The sequence below is a fragment of the Phoca vitulina genome, unplaced genomic scaffold (genome assembly GCF_004348235.1).
Source record: "Phoca vitulina isolate PV1807 unplaced genomic scaffold, GSC_HSeal_1.0 scaffold30, whole genome shotgun sequence".
NCBI classification, from domain to species: domain Eukaryota; kingdom Metazoa; phylum Chordata; class Mammalia; order Carnivora; family Phocidae; genus Phoca; species Phoca vitulina.
In genome coordinates this window covers 9,465,006-9,486,317 of record NW_022589733.1, presented here as the reverse complement: position 1 = coordinate 9,486,317, position 21,312 = coordinate 9,465,006, and the positions used below count along the sequence as shown (strand labels likewise).

Sequence of the window (21,312 nt, the reverse complement as noted above, 5' to 3'; positions counted from 1 at the left end):
AGTCTACTGACTCTGAGCTCCCAGACCCAGTAGGGATCTGGACATAGGTCAGTGGGACTCCAAAGCCTTTGCTCTTAGCTACTCCACGTCATTCTGTCACCTCTAGTCCTAGAGCCACAATGTGTGTTTACTGTAATCCAGGGGCCACTTCCAGACAATCAGTGTGGACTCCCACCTGTGTCTACCTGGGATCCACCAGCTCTTTGTCTTAATTCTGTGGCTGCCTTCCTCTCTCTGGCTCTGTAGCTTGATTACTGCACAGGTCCCAACAAATGTGTATCCCCTGCCATCTTGGGGATCTAGAGAATTTGCTAGTGACACAGCTATTACCCCACAGGGCAAGAGACTGATGTCTAGGTGAGGGATGGTCCCAGTAGTCATGAAAAGATGAAGACTTCTGAGGGGCCTCCTCCCTCCACTCACCTTATTTCAGTGACGTTGCCTGAGGCCTGCGTGCAGACTTCTAGCAGGGTGAGCACCCCGGCTTTGCCTACCCACGGCTCCTCCACCCTGTTGCAGAAGCAGAAGGAGATGAAGGTCCCCCAGGGTGAGCCGGGGGTGGGGGGCAAGTGTGGGGCTCAGAGGCTTTTTGGTTTTGCTGGTTTAAAAACTATAAAGTTACACAACTAAGCACAAGCGTAAAACAGGAAATTAACATCATCTTTGTTCTGACAGTTACTGCAACAATCCCAATAGAAAATAGTCCTTTTTTAAACAATAGTTTTAGACTTAAGGAAAGGGCCATATAGTGTTGCATGGCAAAGATAAGGAAATAAAATCATATATAAAACATTCCCATTTTGTATTTAAAAAAGGAAAAATATGTACGGAGAGAGAAGAAAACATGGACAGAAACAGGGAGACGGAGATACGAGGAAAATATATTAAAAGCTAATGACGGCTGTTTAGATGGTAGAATTCTCACAAGTGGTTTTTTCCTTTCTTCCACAGTTTCCAATATTTTTCCGGACTTTCTACAATGTGCGTGCATTAATTTAGAAGCAGGAAAAAAGAGAGCTGTTTAAAATATTTCTGCTTTTGAAGTTATGTTGAGGTTTTTTTTTGAAGTACTATTTTCTTATGTTCATCTGGATTTTCCACAAATCTCTACAACGAGTACGGATTATTTTTAGAGTACGAAAAGTTTTATTTTAAAGTGTTATTTTGGGCGATCCAGCAATTCTGGGTATACATCCAAAAGAACTGACAGCAGAGACACAAAGAGGTATTTGCACACCCATGGTCGCAACAGCATTAAGCACCTCAGCCAAAAGGTGGAACCACCCAAGGGTCCACGGACGGGTGAACGGATCAACAAAACGCGGTGGCTACCTACAATGCGACATCAGTCAGCCTTGAAAAGGAAGGAAACTCTGACACCTGCTGCGGTGTGGATGAACCCTGAGGCCGTGATGCTGAGGGACACAAGCCAGTCACAGAGAAGATAAATCCTGCGTGATCCCACTTACAGGAGGTCCCTAGAGCAGTCAGATCCGTGGATTGAGAAGGAGAGTGGTGGCTGCCAGGGGCTGGGGAAGGGGGAAACGGGGATGCATGACATGGGGACAAAGTTTCAGTTTTCCAAGAAAAGAGTTGTGGCTGCAGAACAATAAGAATGTATTTAACACTCCTGAACTGTACCCTTAAGGATGGTTAAGATGGTAGATTTTATGTCTATTGTACCACAATTGAACAAGAATGGTATTTTGGAGAACAACCAGGCTTCACGTGCCTCGTCATTGGCTGTGCTGAGACATGCCCAGCACTGGCCACGGAGTCAGGGTTTTGGACAAATTTATGTAACTGAGTCTCATGGAGCCTTCGGATCTAACTTCCATTCTGGGAAAGTCAGGGGTTTAGAGGAACAAACGCAGTGACTTCAGGAGGAAGCCACCAGACAGAGCCAGCGAGTGTAGACACAGCCCAGCGGGCGGTTTTGTCCACAAGAAACGAGGGAGGGTGGGTGACACAGATTAAGAGTCCTAAGAGCCATCGCCACCCCATACCAGTGTGGGCCTTGAATGGATCCTGGGTCCGACGAGCCAGCTGCCCCATCTGGGGACAGTGGGAACTTTTAAATTGGACTGGGCCATCACGACACTCAGAATTGCCACCGATCCTCCTGGGTGTCCTCATTCAACCGCAATTGTGTAGAAAATGTCCTTATTTTTTTAAATTTATGGTGAAATGTCTAGGAGCCATGTTTTATGAGATCTATAGCTTGAGAACAATTTAGCCAAAAAAAATTAAAAGACGAAGCAAATATGGAGAACCGTGAACAACTGTCAAGCCCAGGGGCTAAGGATATGAGTCTTCAACATCAGTCTCTCTACTTGTTGGTATCTTCTCTGCTTTTCTGAAAGTTTTTTTTTTCTGTTTTATAATTTAAATTCAAGGTAGTTAACATATAGTGTATTATTAGTTTCAGAGGTAGAGGTCAGTGATTCATCAGTTGCATATAACACCCAGTGCTCATTCCATCACGTGCCCTCCTTAATGCCCATCACCCCGTTACCCCATCCCCCCACCGCCCTCCCCTCCAGCAACCCTTTTCTGAAAGTTTCAAAATGATCATCGTGAGCATACACGCATGATATCTGTTGTATGTTATTGTTGACCTCATCTGGGTGTCCTTTGGGGTTTCCTTTTTTTTTTTTAAAGATTTTATTTATTTATCTGACAGAGAGAGACACAGAGAGAGAGGGAACACAAGCAGGGGGAGTGGCAGAGGGAGAAGCAGGCTTCCTGCTGAGCAGGGAGCCCGACGCGGGGCTCGATCCCAGGACCCTGGGATCATGACCCGAGCCGAAGGCAGATGCTTAACGACTGAGCCACCCAGGCGCCCCTGGGGTTTCCTTTTTTTTCTTAAGTGCCCAAGCAGAGGCCCCACCTCAAGGAGGGTGGCTTCTCCGTATGCCTGAGGGAGTTTCTGGGGCTAAAGGCAGGGTCCAAGTGGCAGGGTTTGGGTGCAGGACGTGGCTGGGGCCACGGTCCTGGGGGAGACCCATTCTCCAGGGTCCACCCTGGCCCCTCCCAGGGGCACCGAGCAAGACAGTACCTGAGACTGAACAGCCCCACCGGCCACCTCAGCAGACTCAGGAGAAGCGTCAGCTGTTCCAGGCCCAGGCAGCACTGGGTCAGCCTGGGGACAGAGGTCCGTTACAGGGGTGGCCCTCACCAGGAGCCCCGCCCCTCCCCTGCCCCTGTGGGTGGGCCTGTGACTCACGTGAGCGCGGTCAGCTGTAGGGCCTGGCTCAGGCTGGCGGCCAGTCTGGGCACATGCTCTGGCCCGAAGCTGCACTGGCTCAGCCTGAGGGGAGAGGGGAAGGGGCAGAGCTGGGGTGAGGCCTGCTGGGGCTGCTGTCCTGCTTCCTCCCATCTCCCCCAGGGCCTGTGGGGTGCCCCACCCTGAAGGCAAAGGCCTGGAATCAGGGCCTGAGAACAGGCCAAAGATGTAGCTCCTGCTCTGGGAGCTTCCTATCTCTTGAGAGAGATCACCCCACCCCCTGCCAAGAAAGGGCCAGGAGTGTCCCTTATTGAGCCCTGACTCTATGCCAGGCCCTGGGCCAGCATCTGGGTGCTCCGGACGAGCCTACCTTATATGCAGCATCTCATGCAATTCCAACCACATCATTTACAGGCAGAGAAACTGACTAACCCAAGGACACACAGCTGGTGAGAAGTAAGGGCCCAATCGTGTTTCAGTCCAAGTCAGCCTGACTCCAGACCCCAAACCTACACCGTGGCTCTCCTCCCCAGTACCCCTTTACTCCAGGCTCCCTTGGAGGGAGGAGGCCTGGGATTCCTGTTGGGGCCCCATCCTCCTGGCACTTGTGGCCCTGGGTGGCCAGCAGACGGGCCCCACAGGGCCGTTCACAGTCACGGGACAGGGACCCCTGGAGAATTCCACGAGAGGCCGACATTTCAGCTGGGTATGAAAGGATTGGGAGAATTTTATCTTGGAAACTACAGGGAAGAGAGTGTTGTGTTGAGTGCCTGGCGGGAAGGAAGCTTCATCGGGCAGTGTGTGTTTAGTAAGGAGTGAAGGTCCCTTGGGCTCAGTGTGTGTGTGCATGCATGTTATGGGTGTGTTGTGGGTGTGTTGTATGTGTGGGGGCTATGTATGGATGCACGTGTGTGCTGTGTGCGTTCTATGTGTGTGGGTGGCGTGTGCTTGTATGATGTGTGTGCATATGTGTGTGTTGTATGTATATGTATGTGGAGTGCGTGCATTTATGTGCGTGGTGTGGGTGTGGTGTATCCGTGTACGGCTTTGGGGAGGTGAGGAGGAACACGATGGGAAGTGGCAGCCAGATCAGACTGAGGGAGAAGACCAAACTAAGGAATTTGAACCTGATCCTGGGGGCAATGGGGAGCCACGGAAGGGCTTAGCACAGTGGAGTGCCACAGTCCAATGTGTTCTGGGAAGATCCCTCTGGGTGCTGTGAAGTGAATGGACTGGGGGAGGCCTGGCCAGAGGCAGTGGCCCAGTTCAGAGGCCATGATCACAGCTGAAGAAAGACATACAGAGGAAGTGACCCGAGGCAGTGGTGGTGAAGCTGAGAGAGAGCGCCCCAGGCTACTGGTGGGTAATAATAACAGCAACTGATACAGAACTCAAGTGAGCCAGGCCCTTGCCAGGCACTTTATACATATCAACTCCTTTAAGCCTCATAAGAACCCTAAGGGGTAGGTCTTACTCTTATTCCCATTTTACAGATGAGGAACTGAAACACAGAGAGGTTAAGTCACTTGTTCGAGGTCACACAGCTGGCAAATGGTAGAGCTGGGATTTACCCCCAGGTGGCTCCAGAGTCTGAGCTCTTAACCATGATACTCAGAAGCCTCCAGGCTTATAGTTAAGGCACGGCTAAGAGGCACCCATCAGTGCAAAGGCCTGCCCTCAGGACTGGAGGTGCGGGGGTGTTGGGGGCAGATCTGGGGGCGGCAAACCCAGGCAGTGAGCGTGAAGCAGGGTGTCTGAAGGAGGAAAGGGCCGAGAGAAGGAGGAGGCATGGAAGCTGCCCCAGGGTCAGCTTCCTCTTCCCCATTCCCTCCCCTTGACCCCTCTCCCCCAGACCAGGCCTTACCTCAGTGTCTTCCCGGCCTCCTCCCGTCTGGAGAAGTGGATCCAGAAGCTCTGCTCAGAGCCCAGGCTGCAGAGAGAAGGGTGTGGGGAAGCCGGAGGCCCAGCATCCTGAGCCCCAGACACCAGGGGCTGCAGGAGGGAAGGGGGCTAGGACCGCAGGGACAAGGGAGGGTGAAAGCCACAGAAGGAGAGACCACAGGGGACCCCCAGCACATTCTGTGAGGACACTGAATCCTCGCCTTCCCCACCCTGTGACCTCTCTGGTCCCCACGTTATGCAGGCCTTGGAGGATGGAAACCACGATCCCCCGTTCAGGGAACCCTGAGACTGAGAAAGGGGGGCAAGTTGCCCCAAGTCACACAGAGGGGGTTGCTAAGCCTGGGAATCTTGCTTCTCCCCACCGTCAGCAAGTGGCGCAGTCTTACTTCACGGAGGCCTCCCGGATGCGTGGGCAGGAGGGGAGTGTCTTCACCAGGCCCAGGGCACTTTCTAGGGAGATGTTGTTGTGACTGAGGCTGGAAGAGAAATGAGGTTCAGGATGGGGGGAGGGGCAGCACCTTAGGGCAGCCCTGCCCAGCCCCCCCTTGTCTCCTCTCCTCCAGCTGTCTGTCCCCTCTGGGAGGACTGTCCTCAATGTCCAAGTGTCCACTCTCCAGGTGCAGACACCGAGGTCCAGAGAGAGGCCAGAGGGGCACTCTCGCCACACAGGCAGGACAGGCACCCAGTCCTGCGTCCTCAGGAGCTGCACCCACTGGGGCTGAGACAGGGTCGATGGGGCCAGGCTGACAGTTCCAGCCCCAGGGGCTCAGGGACACCCAGAGCCCAAAGCTCAGTTGCCTAGCAACCCGCTGTATCTGGGCTCAGGTCGCTAGTCTCCCAGATCACTGGGGAGACTGGCTGAGAGTGTGGGTGACTTCCTAGGGACCCTCCCTGCTGTGGGAACATCTCCAAATCTGTGTCCCATAGATTTAGTCTTTAGAGGGGCTTCAGGGACAGGATGGACTAGGAGTTAGGACAGCTGAGGTCCTGCGTCAGCTGGTTAGAGAGAAACTGTCACTTTCCTGTCCCAAAGTCAGCTTGGGTCACCACGCTTTAGTCACAGCCTCTCCTGGATGTCTGGTGGGGGCTCTGCCTAGCACGGGGGCGGGGGATCCTCCTCCTGGCTGTCCCCTGGGCTGCTCATCACTTACTCGAGAGAACCGGAGATGGGCAACTGAGGCAGACATTCCAGGAGGCACCTGAGCCCGTCATCACCCAGCATGTTTGCGGAGAGGCTACGAGAGGCAAGAAGGGGTTGGCAGTCCGACGTGCCGCTCAGCCGGAGCCCACTCTCCACAGGTACCATCACTGCTACTTGACCCGCACAGGACTAGCTCCGTGCCACTGTGGCCGTGACCGGACCGCACCATGCTCACTCCCACTGCACCAGCATCTCCGGCACCCCCAGAATGATCGCCCGGCACGCTGCCCCCCCAGCACCACAGGTGAGCGGTCCCCCCCTTTCCCTGCAGTGCCCGCTGCCCATGCCCAGGGCCCCCATGCCTCCCGCAGGCTTCCGAACTCAGAGAAAAACCCATCTGCCTTTACCACGCCCTTGGCTCACAACAGGTGAGAAGGGCAACTTTGAACAAGAATAAATCCCGGAAAAAAGAAAGAGGTTTGGAGGCTGGGTTTCCCCAGGAGATTTCCTTCTTTTAATTCAGGAATGCAATATCGGATGGAAATTGTACTTGAATACTTTCTTTCCCTTCCTTGTGGCTTTCTACGGTTGTGCTACGCTTTCAGAATAATATAATCAGCGTGCCCTGGAATGTCTGATTTTTGTCCTGCATCTCTGACCTCATTTTGTCCCCGATGATGACACTTTGGAGGCTTTGTTTGCCTTTTTGGGAGAGGCTTTAAAAATTAAAAATTGGTTTGTCTCATAAAGCCATTTGATAAAGTAATCTTTACAATTAGAAAAACTTCCCTTTACAATTGAAAGCAGAAAAACCCAAAGACGTACTGCTTATTTATCTTTCTAATGTGTGATTTCCATTGGCCCCATTTCTCTTTTTGGGCACATCACAACGGGAATTTAAATTGTGTGTGTGTGTTGTAGACAGCTCTCTTAATGTCCCACTGGTCCTGAGCTGGACGCCTAGTGGTTGTGGGCACAGACTGCGTCATCATCCTAGCTGTGTGACCTTGGGCAAGTTTTTAAATCCTCTCTGTCCCTCAGCACTCTCATCTATAAAATGGGGACAACAGTACCTAGAGTTTTGGAAGGATAAAAAGACTACGTAAAGCACTTAGCACAGTGGAGAAGGTGCTCAGGAAGTGTTGCCTGTTTTTATTTTTCTACCCATGAGGGGGTTGTGCTATTTGGGCACCCAAGACAGGTCACACAGATACCACCTCTCAACAGCACGAGAGCCCACGAGGCCCCACCCCAGCTGGCTCCGAGACCCTCCTCAGGCCGAGCCACTGGGTACTTTTAACCCCCTGCCGGGCAGACCATGGGATTCTCCATTTTGGTTCCCATCTGCCAGCAGAGCTCCAACGTCTTGATCATCATGAGGCCCAGGGGCTCCCATAGCCCTTTTGTGAGCTCCCCAAAGTAGATCAAGGGACACACCCTGAACTAGCCCCATCATGGCAAGAGTGGGGAGTGGAAGGGATGAAATGGGTGCAGGGAAATTTTATGGACGTGACCCAGGACGTGTCCCAGGCATCCCTGTTAGCCGGCCCTGACAGGTGTTGAGGGCACACACGCGCACACGCACACACATCCACCCTTCCAGTGCCACCCAGGCACGTGCTCCCGTGCTCCTCTCCCTCCTCCCCTGCCCCCAACTTACTCCAGCTGGTTGAGGTCTTCACATTTGCTCAGCAACCAGCACAGCGGCTCCACGTGCTCCTGACTGAGCCCACAGCCCGTGAACCTGCTGGAGGAGGGGCACCGAGCCCAAGGAGGGGGCGCTGAGCCACTCAGACCTGCTCTGCCCTGGCTTGTCCTGGGTGTGGCCTCCAGCTCCCAGGGGGCCTCACCCAAGGTTGGACTCTCCGGAACTATCCGTCGTCCACCACTTACAACCTCCCGCACAGATCCCACCCGGCACCCCCAGGCTCCATCAGCCGGTGATCCCCGACCAGCCACACCTACATCACTTGGGAACTCGTTCAGATGCAAACTCTTAGGAACCCTGCCCAGACCCACTGAATCAGAAACCATAGGATCTCTAGGTGGTCGATTCAAGCTCAAGTTGGACAAGCAGGGTGGGAGGGAGAGAAGAAGGGTGACGCCTGCTCTTGCCTTTGATACTGGAATTGAGACGAAGGAGATTCAGAGGCACAGACTTCCAGTTATAAAAGAAGTCAAGGGGATGGAAAGTACAGCATAGGGAATATAGTCAATAATACTGTAACGATGTTGTATGGTGACAGATGGCGACGGTCCCCACCGCGGGGAGCACTGCCTAGTGCACAGAGCTGCCCAATCACTAGCTTGTACACCTGCAACTAGTACCGTGTCGTAGGTCAGCTCTATTCTAACAAAAATGAATAAATAAATACATAGCCACCCACAGTCTGTCCGCCCTGGGGCAAGGAGCACTGCAGAACGGCCTGGGTTCTGCCATGTGATCGCAGTTGTGAAGCTTATAGGACGTAATGTGCAGAAGGCTCTAGAATGGCACCCTGCAGATATTCAACATATCTTGATTCTCCTATTTATGGTTACTTCACAGCTGAGGAGGCTGAGGCCGACAGGAGAAGGGTCCGGCCCAAGGTCTCTCGGCAAGCCAGCGGCCTCAGTTATTAGAAACATCATCTCTGTGTGCGAAGGTTGCCCTCTGCCCCGTCATCCTGCCTCTGGGGATAACCGTGGAGCACGGGTCCAGGAGCCAGCAGGGCAAGGACACCTGTATCTGGGAGTGCTTCATGCTTTACACATCGTCTCAGTTAATCCTTGCAAACATCCTGCAATATGATGGCTCCCCCTTCAGCTGTGGAAGCTGAGGATCACAGAACGTTAAGGAGCTCGTCCAAGGCGTCAGGCCCTGTGGAGCTGGGATTTAAGGCCTGGTGGGCCACTTATGAAGTCCTTTTCCTCGAACCAGGCCCCTGAACTCTGGTCAAGCCTGACAGGCACTCCTTATTTGCCTTTGCCAAAGCCCAGCCCTCTCTGGACCTCTGCTTCTTTATGTTAGAGGAAACAAGTCTGCTTGCTGGGTCCTTTCAAGGAAATGCCCCACGGCAGGCCATCCATACTCTGTTCTAGGCATCCAGGAGGTGGGTCTACTTGTCCCCAATATCGACTAGGTGCCAGGGCGCAGTTTCGGGGACTTACCCACAGCATTCGCCTTCCCGCTCCTTGCTAGACCTGAAGTGCAGGGTCATGTGATACAGGGACCTGGAAGAGACAGCACCTGAGTCAGCCACCCTTGGCCACAGTCTCAGGATGCCCCTGACTCGGGTCCTACTGCCTCCATCCTACCCTCTTACACCCGCCAGACAGGGCAAAACCCTCCAAGACTAGACCCGGTTGTCCTAGGGCAATGCCCACCTGAGATCCACCTTCTGAATCCGTGGGCACAGGCTGAAGAGATCGGCCAGCAGGAGGGGGCTCTTCGGGGACAGCCTCGTCTCGCTTAGCCTGAGAAGGAAAGGAGCGGGGCCTTATGTAGGCAAGTTGGAGCCAGGCTAGAGTGGACAGGCAGCCTGGATGGGCTGGAAGGGAAGAAAGAGAGGAGAGGGAAGCCAGGCGGGTCAGCGAAGCAATAAGGAGGAAGGCAGGGACTCAAGAGGGACAAATAGGGACTTGGGTTTGAGCTCCAGTTCTGCTTATCGGCTGTGTGTCCTTGGAAGAGTCACTTAACTTCTCTGAGCCTCAGCCTCCTTACCGGGAAAACAGGATTACTCATGGTATACCTTCCGCTGGGGTGTCTCGAGGACTTAATTACATCAAGCTGGTGCACTGCCTGGTGCCATACCCATGCTAGTTTTATTATTATATTGTTTCTGCCCTCAAGCACAGACTTAACAGGTGAGTCCAGCTGAAAGGAAGTGGGAAACTTTAGGTCCTTGGAGTAGTTTCTGTGATTTGGGGCTAAATAACTCGTTGCTGTTGGGGCTGTCCTGTAGGGTGTTCCGTGGCATCGTAGACCTCTACTCACTAAATCCCATTCATCGCCCTCCCTCTCCCATTCCTCCTCCCCCTGCCATGACAACCAAAAATGTCTCCATGGCCATGTATCACTGGGGAGCAAAATGCCCCCCTTGGCTGGGAACCGCTGTCTTCGAGAAGGTGAGGTGGCCGCATCTTGCCCTCGGAGGCGACCTGGGCACCCCCACTTCCCTCGCCCCCTAAACCCTCCCTCAGCTTGTCTTGTCCGTTCCACTCTCCAGATGCACCCTGAATCGACCTGCTTCTGCCCCAGCCCCACCAACCCCCGGCCCCACCATCTTCGACCCTACACAGCCTCTTCCCTACTCTCATTTCCACTCTTGTCCCCCAACCCCTTCTCCACCCAGCAGCCAGGCTGAGCTTTTGAAAACATACATCACAGGGTTGCCTGGGGGGCTCAGTCGGTTAAGCGTCTGCCTTCGGCTCAGGTCATGATCCCAGGGTCCTGGGATTGAGCCCGCTTCTCCCTCTCCCTCTGCCTGCTGCTCACCCTGCTCATGCTCTCTGTCAAATAAATAAATGAAATCTTAAAAAAAAAACAAAACACACATCACACCTCTGTCTTTCAAGTCCCCTTGGACAAAAACCCCAAACTCCTCCTCATGGCTCTCTTCACCTCTCTCCTCTCTCCACCTCCCCTCCTGCCACAGTGCCCTTCTGGCTGTTCCTTGAGCCCACCAAGTTCAATCTTGCCTCAGGGCCTCCTACATGCTCTTCCCTCTGTTTGGAATGCTGTTCCCTGCTCTTCACAAGGCTGGGTCCCTTTCGTCCTTTGGGTCGGACCTTAGTATCCCTCCTCAGAGGCATCCCCTGACCGCCCTCACCTTTGCGGCACTCTTGACTACATTACCTAGAAAAATACCTCATCACTGTCTGAATTCGTCTTGCTTGCTTATTGTCCAGCTGCCTACTACTACAAGGTAAGCTCCAAGAAGACAAGGACCTGGTCTTTTCTCCCCCCTCGTCTCCAGCCCTCCAGAATATGGACTAAGTAGTACAAAGCGTTAGCCGTGGTGTGGGGCAGGCTGGACACCTCATTCCAAAGACCGAGGAGATTTAGGGGTTCATGCTGTGTGACGTGGGCACGGAGAAGTCTCTCCCTGGTCTGGGGTTTCCCACCTGCTCATTTTAGCCTGCCACTTTGTGCGTCCAAAGATGCCCTTCCCGTCGTGGGGGCCGTGCGTGGACGTGAGGTCTGTTCCATCTGCCCACCTCTGGAACGTCACCCTGCTGTTCCTTCCCTTCCCAGTAGGACGCGGGGATAAGCAAGATCCTGGCTGTGAAGTGAGCTGCCTCGGGCGTCCCAGAGAGCCTCAGCATTAGTACTTATGTTGCTGTTATTAACGGTATGATTTAATTTCCCGTTGTATTTTTCCATCCCAGCTGCAGCTGCTTTCCCCCTGCTGGAAGAGTATTTAAAGTAAATCCTTTTTAAATTCTAACCAGTCTGCGCTGAAATTAGAAAGCAGAGTTTTAAATACTTCGGAGGATGCTGCTTCAGTTCCCCTTTGGCGCAGTTAGATGGTGACCTTTAAAAACTGGCGTGTGACACAGAGACCACCTACATCTGTGAAGTCCCTTTCTAGGAGCTGGTGACCTTTCCGTGGGCGAGGAGAAGTACAACAGCCCATTTGCCAGAGACCCTCCGTTCTTCAAGGTGCCTGGAGAACACCTGTCTTTTGGAGCCCCAACCCTGGCAGAGGGGTTGGGGAATAGGAGTCCCATTTGTCAGATGAGGAAACTGAGCACATAGCACCCCACCCCCCTTCAAGGTTAGTAAGGTATTAGGGAAGAGCTCCCAGCTGTGCCAGATAAAAGAGCCCGAGAGAAAGGAGTAACTGGGAAGGAGGGGATGGGTTTGCAAGCCAAGAGCCTCAGCCCAGCACAGGGGAGATGGGGAAACCGGTCTTACTGCAGCAGGCTCAGCTGGGGGAGCTGGGGTAAGTGGTGCAGCAGGGTCTCCAGGCTCTGGTCACTCAGGACCTCACAGGACAATCTGTGAAACAAAGCATCCGAATGAGGCAGGGGAGCCTTGGGGAAAGCTAGGAGTGCACCCTCACAGCCAGAGCCCTCTGGACACGGGTGGCCCAACACATTCCCTCCAAATGCCGGGCCCTTGAGTTATCATTGAGGCTGAAGGCAAAGGAAGGGCATACAAGTTTGGAAAGTGCTGCTTAAACCAAATGAAATAGTTTCCTTTGCAGCAGGACTTCTCAGAGTTTGAGCACACTGCTGGGCATTGTGACTTCCCCCGGAGCTCTAACACTTTTCCCCAAATGTCACAGACTCGCAGGAGTATTATTTCGAGGGCCCCGGAGATGGGCGCTCTGCAGAAGACACTTGTTAGGAAGAGCAGGCCACCTTGACCCACGGTGAGATAAACAGTGGCCGTTCAGGCCCACAGCCCGTCAGCAAAGGATCCGAGGTGCGAGTTGGCTTGGGTCTCTGGTTGTCCGTCAAAACCAGACCTACCAGCTGATCACTTGTCTGGATAATCCATCAGAACCCAGTCCACCTGGGAGAAACTCCAGACACCGGCCCTTTGGGGCCACCTGGGCTGCAGGCCTGGGACAGGCAGAGTGCCTAACCGCCCTGGGATTTACAGAGCATTTGCAGGTGTCTGGAGCAATTTCCCCACTCCCAGAGGCCTTTGGGCTGTGTTTTCCTTATGCCTTCTCCCCCTTTGCCCTTTGCTGTCCCTGTTCCTGTCCCCTGCAGGCTGTCTTTCCCCCTCACTGGGCCCTCCAGGGGCCTGGCCCACCTCTACTGTGTTGTCTGCTGGTTGGGAGTGACTGTGGGAAGGTCAGCCTAGGATTCCGGAGCTGCGAGCCTCACGGCGGAACCTCTACACCCTCTGTCCCAGGACTGGGCCCCAGGCTCCAAGCGCTGGCAGAACAGGGGGCCTTCGCTGAGGGGTGGTCCGTCCGCAACACCTTCCACATGGTTTCCCTCTGGGCCCCCAGTACACGGTGCTCTGGTTGGGTCAGTGCGGGCTTTACACACTTGCTGTTTTTTTTTAAGGCAATAGCAACTTTACCCATCACATCTCACATGGAACTCCAGGATGTGCCCAGGCAAAGCAGACCTGCAGTGGTAGAATTTGGGGAGGGGGCCGGAGCTCCATCACCCTCCCTAGCATCTAATCATTGGAGTTCGGCATGAAGTGCGTTGATTACGATATTCGGGTACACAGTCCTAGCACTCTACAGTTGGCAAAGTACTTTCATGCTATTATCCCACTTTTTCTAGCCACAGCTGAGGGAGGGGGGCCCTCAGACCCCCATCTGTGCTCAGAGCACCCAGCACCGCCTGGGGCAGCTTGCACAAAGCCTCCCGCCGCGGAAGCTGAATGACAGCAGGCGGTGATGTCCAGCTACACCCTTGTGCCCCCCCAGGGCCTGGCCCAGTGCTGGTATAGAGGTGGTGCTTAGCAGTTACACGATAGAAGAGTGCTTTCTGCAGCCCCGGCTCCCGCATTACTGGAAGCAGCCTGGGCATCCATCTAGACTCTACAGAGGGGTGGCTGAAGGGCCCGTGGCACATCTAAACTGTGGAGGGTTACTATTAAAAAGGCACAAATATAAAAAAATACAAGGCACAAATATTCAAATGTTGTGTAAAAATACATCAGAGGCAATCAAGGACAATTAAAAATCCATAGGCTGCTTGATGATTCTAGTATGTCATATAATCATGCTAATATTTTAGGTCTGATCGGAGGGGAGGGGGGATGGGGTCACCGGGTGACGGCCATGAAGGAAGGCGCGTGATGTAATGAGCACTGGGTGTTACAGAAGACTGATGAATCACTGACCTCTGCCGCTGAAACCAATAATACATTATATGTTAATTAATTGAATTTAAATAAAAATATAGAAAAAGAGAAACAACAGACCCCCCCCCAAATATTTTAAGTCTGATAATGGTTTTGTGGTTATACTAAAAAAATAAATAGGGACGCCTGGGTGGCTCAGTTAAGTGGCCAGCTCTTGGTTTCAGCTCAGGTCATGATCTCAGGGTCGTGAGATCGAGCCCCGCGTCGGGCTCTGTGCTCAGCCCTGAATCTGCTTCAGATTCTCTCTTCCTTCTCCCTCTCCTCCACCTCACTCCCTCTCAAATAAATAAATAAAATTTTTTTTAAAAAAGGGTACTTCCTTTTTAGCTACACATACTACAGTAACTACAGATGAAGTTAAGAGGTGTCTGGGACTTGCTTCAAAATACCGTGTGTGCATGTGTGTTGGGGCCATGGCATGGTAATTACTGAGGAAGGTAGACGGGGACCTGAGGGTCCATCCCACTACTCGCTCTGCTTTCATATATGCTCCAAAGTAGCCATAATAGTTGGGTTTTTTTTTTTTTTTTAATTAGAAAGTAACTTCACAGTGGGGAAATCTGACAGAAACTCCCTCAGCCAGGTGGTCAAGGTCAACATCAACAGCGCTAAGTCCACAGCATGCACCTCTGAGATGGGACGAGAAGGGTACTTCACTTCTGCAGTCTTCTTCCCCCAGACCCAGAACCCCAGTTTACCCATCAGAAAAACATCACACACCCACACTGAGGGACATTTCACAAAATATCTATTGAAGACTTCTCAAAGCTGCCAAAGTCATGAAAAACAGAGGCTGAGAAATCGTCACAGACCAGAGAGGCTGAGAACATGATTCCTAAATGCCATGTGGGATCCTGGACGGGATGCTGGGTCAGAGAAAGGGTCTTAGGAGAAAAACTAGGGGCATCTGAACAAAGCCCGGAGTGTGGTGGTGAATGTAGCAAGGTTTGTTTCTCAGTCGTGACAAATGGACCATGACGGGTGATATTAACCACCAGGGACCAGGGCGGAGGAACTCTCTGGACTAGCTTTGCAACTCTTCTGTAAATCAAGCCTTAACCTATTCTAAAATAAACGCTTTACTAAAAAGTTCATGGACTCCACATCCCAGGGAAGTCACGATGTACTGTCCCGAGACAAAAGCTCGCTGTGGAGATCTGACACGGTAAAATCCCGTGTCTGTTAACGATGTCAAAAACCCCTTGATCCGGGTCCCTATGTGCGTGCACAAGGAGAGGGGCATGGAAGGACGGACACCAGGTGACCGTGGATGAGCTGCTCACAAGGGCCAGGAGGGCATCAGAGATGGGAGCGGGAAAGCAAGACCAAAGACCGTCGGGAAAACCACGGAGAATGCAGCCGGTCTGTGGCTCTAATAGGCAAAGACTAAACGTGCGCACAGACAAGGTGGGTCACGGGGACCGACGACAGCACTGACTGGATGTGGAGAAGGGCTGATTTAGGTGAGGCAGGCTTGTCTTGGGTTTCTCTATTCTAAGTAATTGCTGTAATAAAATGGTAGCAATGAGGACAAAGGAAAAAGGCTGCCCATTTCTGCAGATGACAAAGCGGAGACGCAAGGAGTTAGAGTCACGTGCCCAAAGTCACCCAGCCTGTAGGTGGCTGAGCCGGGACTCCTGATTCCAGGTCCGGTCTCTGGTCACAGACCTGGGGCTTCTGGGCTGGGTGAGTGGGGAACCAGGAGATGGAGGCCCTGAGGGGGGGCCCTCAGAAGTGACATGCCCCAGCTAGGGAGGCAGGCACAGGGCGCGCCAGGGTGGGGCTCCAGGGGTGGAGGGAGCAGACCGGGGCTCCCAGTTGCCCTGAGTTGAGCAGATGGCAAAGGGGAAGCCCCGGGCCCAGTGTAGCCTCTCCTAGTAGAAGGGCAAGGTGCCCTATCGGGACGCAAGGAGGCTGCTACCAATAGCTGAGGGGTGGGGTAGGGCTACAGGGGCTGGGGACCAGGAAGGACTCACCTGGCCTCTAACCAGGACACCCCCACCCCAGGTCACCAGGCAGATGCCCACACTGTGCCCCCTCAGGCTGTGCCCTCCTTACTTACTTGACTTCCAGAGGCCCCGGGCACTTCTCCAGAGTCTCACAGAGGTGGGTGAGGCTCAGGGGCTCCAGCTGACACTGCCTGAGGCTGGAACGGGTCAGTGGGCCGGGCAGGGGGTCAGAGAGGGAGGGCCCAGGGCCGTTGTACAGCCCCAGGGGCTCTCCCCTTCTCTCTCCACCCCTCCTCCTCAACCTCCAGGCTGCAGGATCCTCCCCTCACAGGGCACACTCTGCACCCCAAGTCTCCCCTACAGCCTGATCCCCACCACTCAGTGACAATAAAGGCCCCCCAGTGCGCAGCTGCCCCCGCTCCATTCCAACACCTCCCCACTGCCCCTGCCTGAGTCTGGGCCACCACTGTCACTTGCCTGGAACACTTTAACACCCTTCAACTCCCCTCCTGCCTCCCTGCAATCCTTCTCGGCCTGCCAGTGGCTTATCTTTTAACAGTGCAGTCTGACCACGCCTCTTAGGCGCTTAAGCCCCCTGTGGCTCCCTATTACTCTCAGGCTAAAAGCGAAAGGCCTTTTCCATGGCCGCGCTCACCTCCACTGGCCCTGTACATGCCCCAGCCACGATGACATGCTTCTCAAGAGCTAAGCTTTCCCTCCTCAGCTGACCCACCTGCCTGGGACAGTCCTCCCACTCCTCCTCTGGATAAGCCTGTTTGGGCCCCAGTCGAGGAGTCTCTCTTCCCAGGTAAGGAAATCAAGGCCCAGAGAGGGGAGGGGCCCAGCCATGGTCACACAGCCATGGCAGAGCTGGGAAGTCTTCTGAGAAAACAGCGTGGAATCTTTTCTCTGGGGAGAACGCTGGGCCCGGCAGCCCCCCTCACCAGCCCTCATACTGGCCCCCTTTCTTTTCCTTCTCTCGAACCCTCTTTCCCCCAGGCCTAGCCCCCAGGCTCTCCTCACTCCCTGACTCTTCACCTGTATCGTGGTTACCCCCCAAAGAGAAGTGGATAAGACGGTACCAGAGGCTCCTGGGGACGCGGGGCTGACGAAAGGCCAAGAATTGGGCTCCAGCCGGGAACTCTGGCAAAGATCCACCAGCCAATTGATCCCTTGGAGTGGGGAGACCATTTTTGAGAGGACGTTCACATCACGCACATGGGAAGACAAGACACAGAAGTCAGGGCTGAAGGGGGCCTAGGGACGATCCAGTCCCTCCCTGTACAGATGGGGAAACTGAGGCCCATGGAAGGGAAGTCAGAGTGAGAAAAGCCAGCAACTTACACCTGTCCGGGTGGCAGCACCTGGCTAGGACAGGGGGAGCCAGGACAGAGCCCTTCCTCTCTCTCATCATCCCCAGGCTTACATTCTCTAGGCTTTGAGAACCCAGAGAGTTCCCAGAAATGGAGACCCTGGCCCAGGATGCAAGACCACCCTGGCCTTGGGCCACTCCAGCTCCACACAGCCCGGCTGGTCTGGCAATGCTTTCGTCTGATACCTTAGCCAGTGGCGCCACTAGGGGGCAGCTGGGAACATCTGTGCAGAACTAACAATCTGTTGTTTACTGCAAAGGTGTGGAAACTTTTTCAGAACACAAACGGTCCTTGGCTTCTCGAACGCCGTATACTCTGAGTGTGAAGGGCGGTGACTCTTATGAAGTCGGGAGTCTGCAGAGGTCTGCAGAAGTCCTGAGGGGCAGAAGCCTAGCCGCCCTCCCTCCCACTCAGCAGCCCTGAGCGGGCACCTGTTCCGCCGCACCGCCCTCCCCATCTCCCTCCCCGGCTGCCCTGCCTCCTTTCCAGAGCTAAGCGGCTGATTACTGCGAATGGAGGGACACGGGGGTACATCTGCAGAAGGGGTGCCAGACCTGGGTGGGCTACTCTAGGGCTAACAGTGGTCAGCACGGGGCTGGGGTTGGGGGGACCTGCAGGAAATGGAGGCCGGGGGAGAGGGGAGCCCATCCCTCCCGCCTCGGGGCTCTCCCTCCTCACCTGCCTGTTCTGTCACCTCTCAGGACGACGTGCTGGCTCTCAGAGCTGCAAACAGAGAGGAGGCAGCAGTCTGAGACAGACAGACAGACAGCCTGGTCATGGAGGGCCTGGAGGGCGGCCCACTTTCTCAGCAAATATAACAATATTCATACTAAGCATAATGACACGGATTGAAGCACCTACAAAGCACAGCACTGCCGGGACCTCCTTTTATGCTCACGATAATGGTGTGAGGTAAGAACTGTTCTTACTCCTCCTTAACAGATGAGGAAATGGGTACAGAGAGGCTCAGTGACCTGCTCAAAGCTGCACAGCAGCTAAGTGGTGCGCCTGGATTTGAACCTGGTCTGTCTGTGCCCACCCTCCCACTCTTGGAAGGGGAAAGTGGGGGGAACGGGCGGACCCCACTGAAACCACGGCTCATCTGCCCGGCTTGGCCCCAGGCTGCCTGGCCAGGTGGCTTCCCTTCTAAATTCTCATCAGCTCCAGAGACCCCATGATCGAGACTGGTCCTCGAGCACTCAGCCACCATCAGGGAGCTTCCGGTTTCCGTAAAAGTCTCCTAGGACGATCCACAGAGTGAGCAAGGGAGAGTCGCTGGATCGTGTCCCATGTCAAACTTGGAGAGATGGGAGTGTCCTGGGGCTACTTTCATTCATCGGTCCATTCATTCATTCAGCAGACACCTGTCACACGCTCACGGGGCCTGGTGCCACGCAGGGCCCCGAGGAGGCGACACTGTGAACAGGACAGGTGAGGAAGGTGGTGGGAGCCGATGGCCCGTGGGGTCAGAGGGCAGGGCGGGGGCCCAGAGGCACACTCACCTGATGTCCAAGTGGAGAAGCCACTGCAGAGTTGAGAAGCACAGGGTCAACATGAACACCGCATCCAGGGACAAACTGTTCTCACTGAGGCTGGAGAATCACAGGGGTGACATTGATGGAACTCACCCGACTCACAAACGCCCTCTTTGTGGTCAGAGCCCAGGGCAGGGGAGGGCTGTTCCTGAGTCCAGATGACAGAGTTCACTGAACCCCAAATGGCCAGAGGGCACCTCTTCTAACTCCCCATTGTACAGATGGGGAAACTGAGGCCCAAAAAAGCAGCAAGGTCTTGCCCAAGGTTATGAGACATGCTGACGACAGAGCTGAGATTAGAACTCTGGTTCTCTGGGTCTGCGATGAATCTGGAGAGTGCTTTCAGGCTGGAGTTGTGCCTCAGTTTCCCCACCTGATAAAAAGAAGGGCAGTGCCCAGTACAAAATGAAAATGCAGGGGCTCCTGTTCAAAAGGCAGGAACAAAGCTTTTCCTTTCTTTCGGGTCTGTCAATCTGTCATAGTGTTTTCTATTCACCATGTAATGCTGCAGTCCTCTGGCACAGGGACGGGTAGGTGAGCGAGGATCTCACAGGTTGGGGGGCTCAGACTATTTCACAGTATTGAGAAGGTCACATGGGGATGTGCCCCAAAGCACCAATCTACATATGATTTGCCTACAGTGGTGAGGCCTTCCTCCCCACCCACAAGCAGGCCCAGAACAGGAACAGAGTTAACCCCTTCTTCCTAGATTCCCCACGAAGACTGAGCAGGAAGGGCCCTCTGGCTACAGCACTCATTCTACAGTTGTAGCCCAAACCAAAGCCCCCTCCCCCTTATATTTTAGGTGTTCCCTGGGAAGCCGGGGCCCAGAGAGGTGATGGAACTTGCCTAAGGTCACCCAGAGAACCTAACAGTTGTGAACTCTCTCCAGGGCTCCTCTCACTTTAGCCCCGAAGAGCTCAGGAGGAGAAGAATATGTGGGAGCCCAAAACACAGGGGCCTTCTAGCATCCGGAAACTCTGGTCTGTTGCAGGCAAAGTCTGGAGGCTCCTGGTCTCCTCCCAGGGCCTCCCTCCCGCACTGAACATCTCCCCGCTCTCTGCTCTCCAGCTGCCCTGGGCACCCTGCTCGGGCATCTTGTCTGGTACACATCCTCCCTTCCAGCCTGTATCCTAGCGACAGCCCCTCCCTGCAACCCAGGGCCAGAAGGGCTGCCAGTCATTAGGGTAACTAACCGTTAGCTAACGCTTCCCGCCCATGCTTGCCCTGCCCCAGGTGGCCTGGGCCTCCCAGAGAGCCCGTGCAGAGCCACAAAGTCAGGTTCAAGAAGTAAAACCTTAGGTCAGCAGCTGGATCACTGAGTCCCAGAGGCTCTCTCAATGAGACTCACAGCAGCTAACTACCCTTTGTGAGCACTTACCACGTGCCAGGGACTGGACCAGGCGACTGACATGCGTTTTCTGATTTAATCTTTACAATAACCCAGGAAGGAATGAGACAGGACACAGAACACCCCCTCCTCACCGCCCCCACCCGTCGTCCTGATGAGGACAAGCGTCAGAGGCTTTGTCTAGTTGGCTACTCACTCCAAGGACTGCAGAGGTCCCAGCCCTGGGAGCAGCTGGGCCAGCTGGGCTGCGCCTTCGTCCCCCAGAGCATTGCCTGAGAAGCTGGGAGGGGTGAAGGGGGAGAACAGGTTAGTGGAGGGTGGGCGTGGGGCCCGTAGGAACTCTGTGTCTCCACCCCTGGGAGACTGCTTCTCCTGAAACTGGCACCCGGCCCTGGGCTACCAGACCAGATCTCAGCAGATCTCACAGGGGTCCGCTGGAGTTTCCCCCACGCTTTCTATCCTGAGGTTTGTGACCTTTGGGGGTCGGGGAGGGGCTTCAGAGGGGGTCATATGTGGGGACCTGCATTTTAGGGGGAAGGGTCACAACCCTCCCCGGACTCTCTAAGGGGTTTCTGATTGCAGCGGGGAAACACCGCTGATCGCAATCTTAAAAAAAGTCAAAACAAACCTCCCCACACCAACACCCACGGCCCGCTGGGCTCCACCCACCCGCCCTCCACCAGCAACTACTCACTCCAGGTGGCCGAGGCAGCAGCTTCCTCTCAGCGCCCTGCAGAGCTGCTCGAGGTGCTTGGCTTGCAAGCCGCAGTGTGTCAGCCTGCGGAGGAGGAAGCACAGCCCCTCAGGACAGAGGCCACGGCGGCCACCGCCCCCAGGCACACAGGGACGCACCGACACACAGCACGCACATAAGACCTCCTGCACAGGCAGTCAAGAGCTAGAGAGAGTCAGAGACACAGGGAGACCAAGATGGAGAGACACTGAGATGAGAGACAGAGGAGACGGTTGCAGAGACACACACGCACACGCATGCATGCACATGGGCCTATGCA

The 21,312-nt window shown here is 54.4% G+C and overlaps 1 protein-coding gene across 5 annotated transcripts in view; it reads right to left on the bottom strand.

Annotated features, from left to right (window-relative positions):
• Positions 1-21,312, bottom strand: part of NLRC5 (NLR family CARD domain containing 5) — a 103,510-nt gene that overhangs the window by 14,329 nt on the left and 67,869 nt on the right. For all 5 annotated transcript variants that reach the window (XM_032424268.1, XM_032424267.1, XM_032424271.1 and 2 more), the window contains 16 exons: positions 20,994-21,077; positions 20,496-20,579; positions 18,916-19,005; positions 18,092-18,136; positions 17,123-17,212; positions 16,154-16,237; positions 12,169-12,252; positions 9,636-9,725; positions 9,420-9,482; positions 7,930-8,016; positions 6,280-6,363; positions 5,515-5,604; positions 5,091-5,156; positions 3,227-3,310; positions 3,059-3,142; positions 424-510 (listed from right to left, as the gene is read on the bottom strand). In XM_032424268.1, coding sequence (XP_032280159.1) covers positions 424-510; positions 3,059-3,142; positions 3,227-3,310; positions 5,091-5,156; positions 5,515-5,604; positions 6,280-6,363; positions 7,930-8,016; positions 9,420-9,482; positions 9,636-9,725; positions 12,169-12,252; positions 16,154-16,237; positions 17,123-17,212; positions 18,092-18,136; positions 18,916-19,005; positions 20,496-20,579; positions 20,994-21,077 — 1,296 coding nt within the window. The remainder of the gene's footprint in view (positions 1-423; positions 511-3,058; positions 3,143-3,226; positions 3,311-5,090; positions 5,157-5,514; positions 5,605-6,279; positions 6,364-7,929; positions 8,017-9,419; positions 9,483-9,635; positions 9,726-12,168; positions 12,253-16,153; positions 16,238-17,122; positions 17,213-18,091; positions 18,137-18,915; positions 19,006-20,495; positions 20,580-20,993; positions 21,078-21,312) is intronic.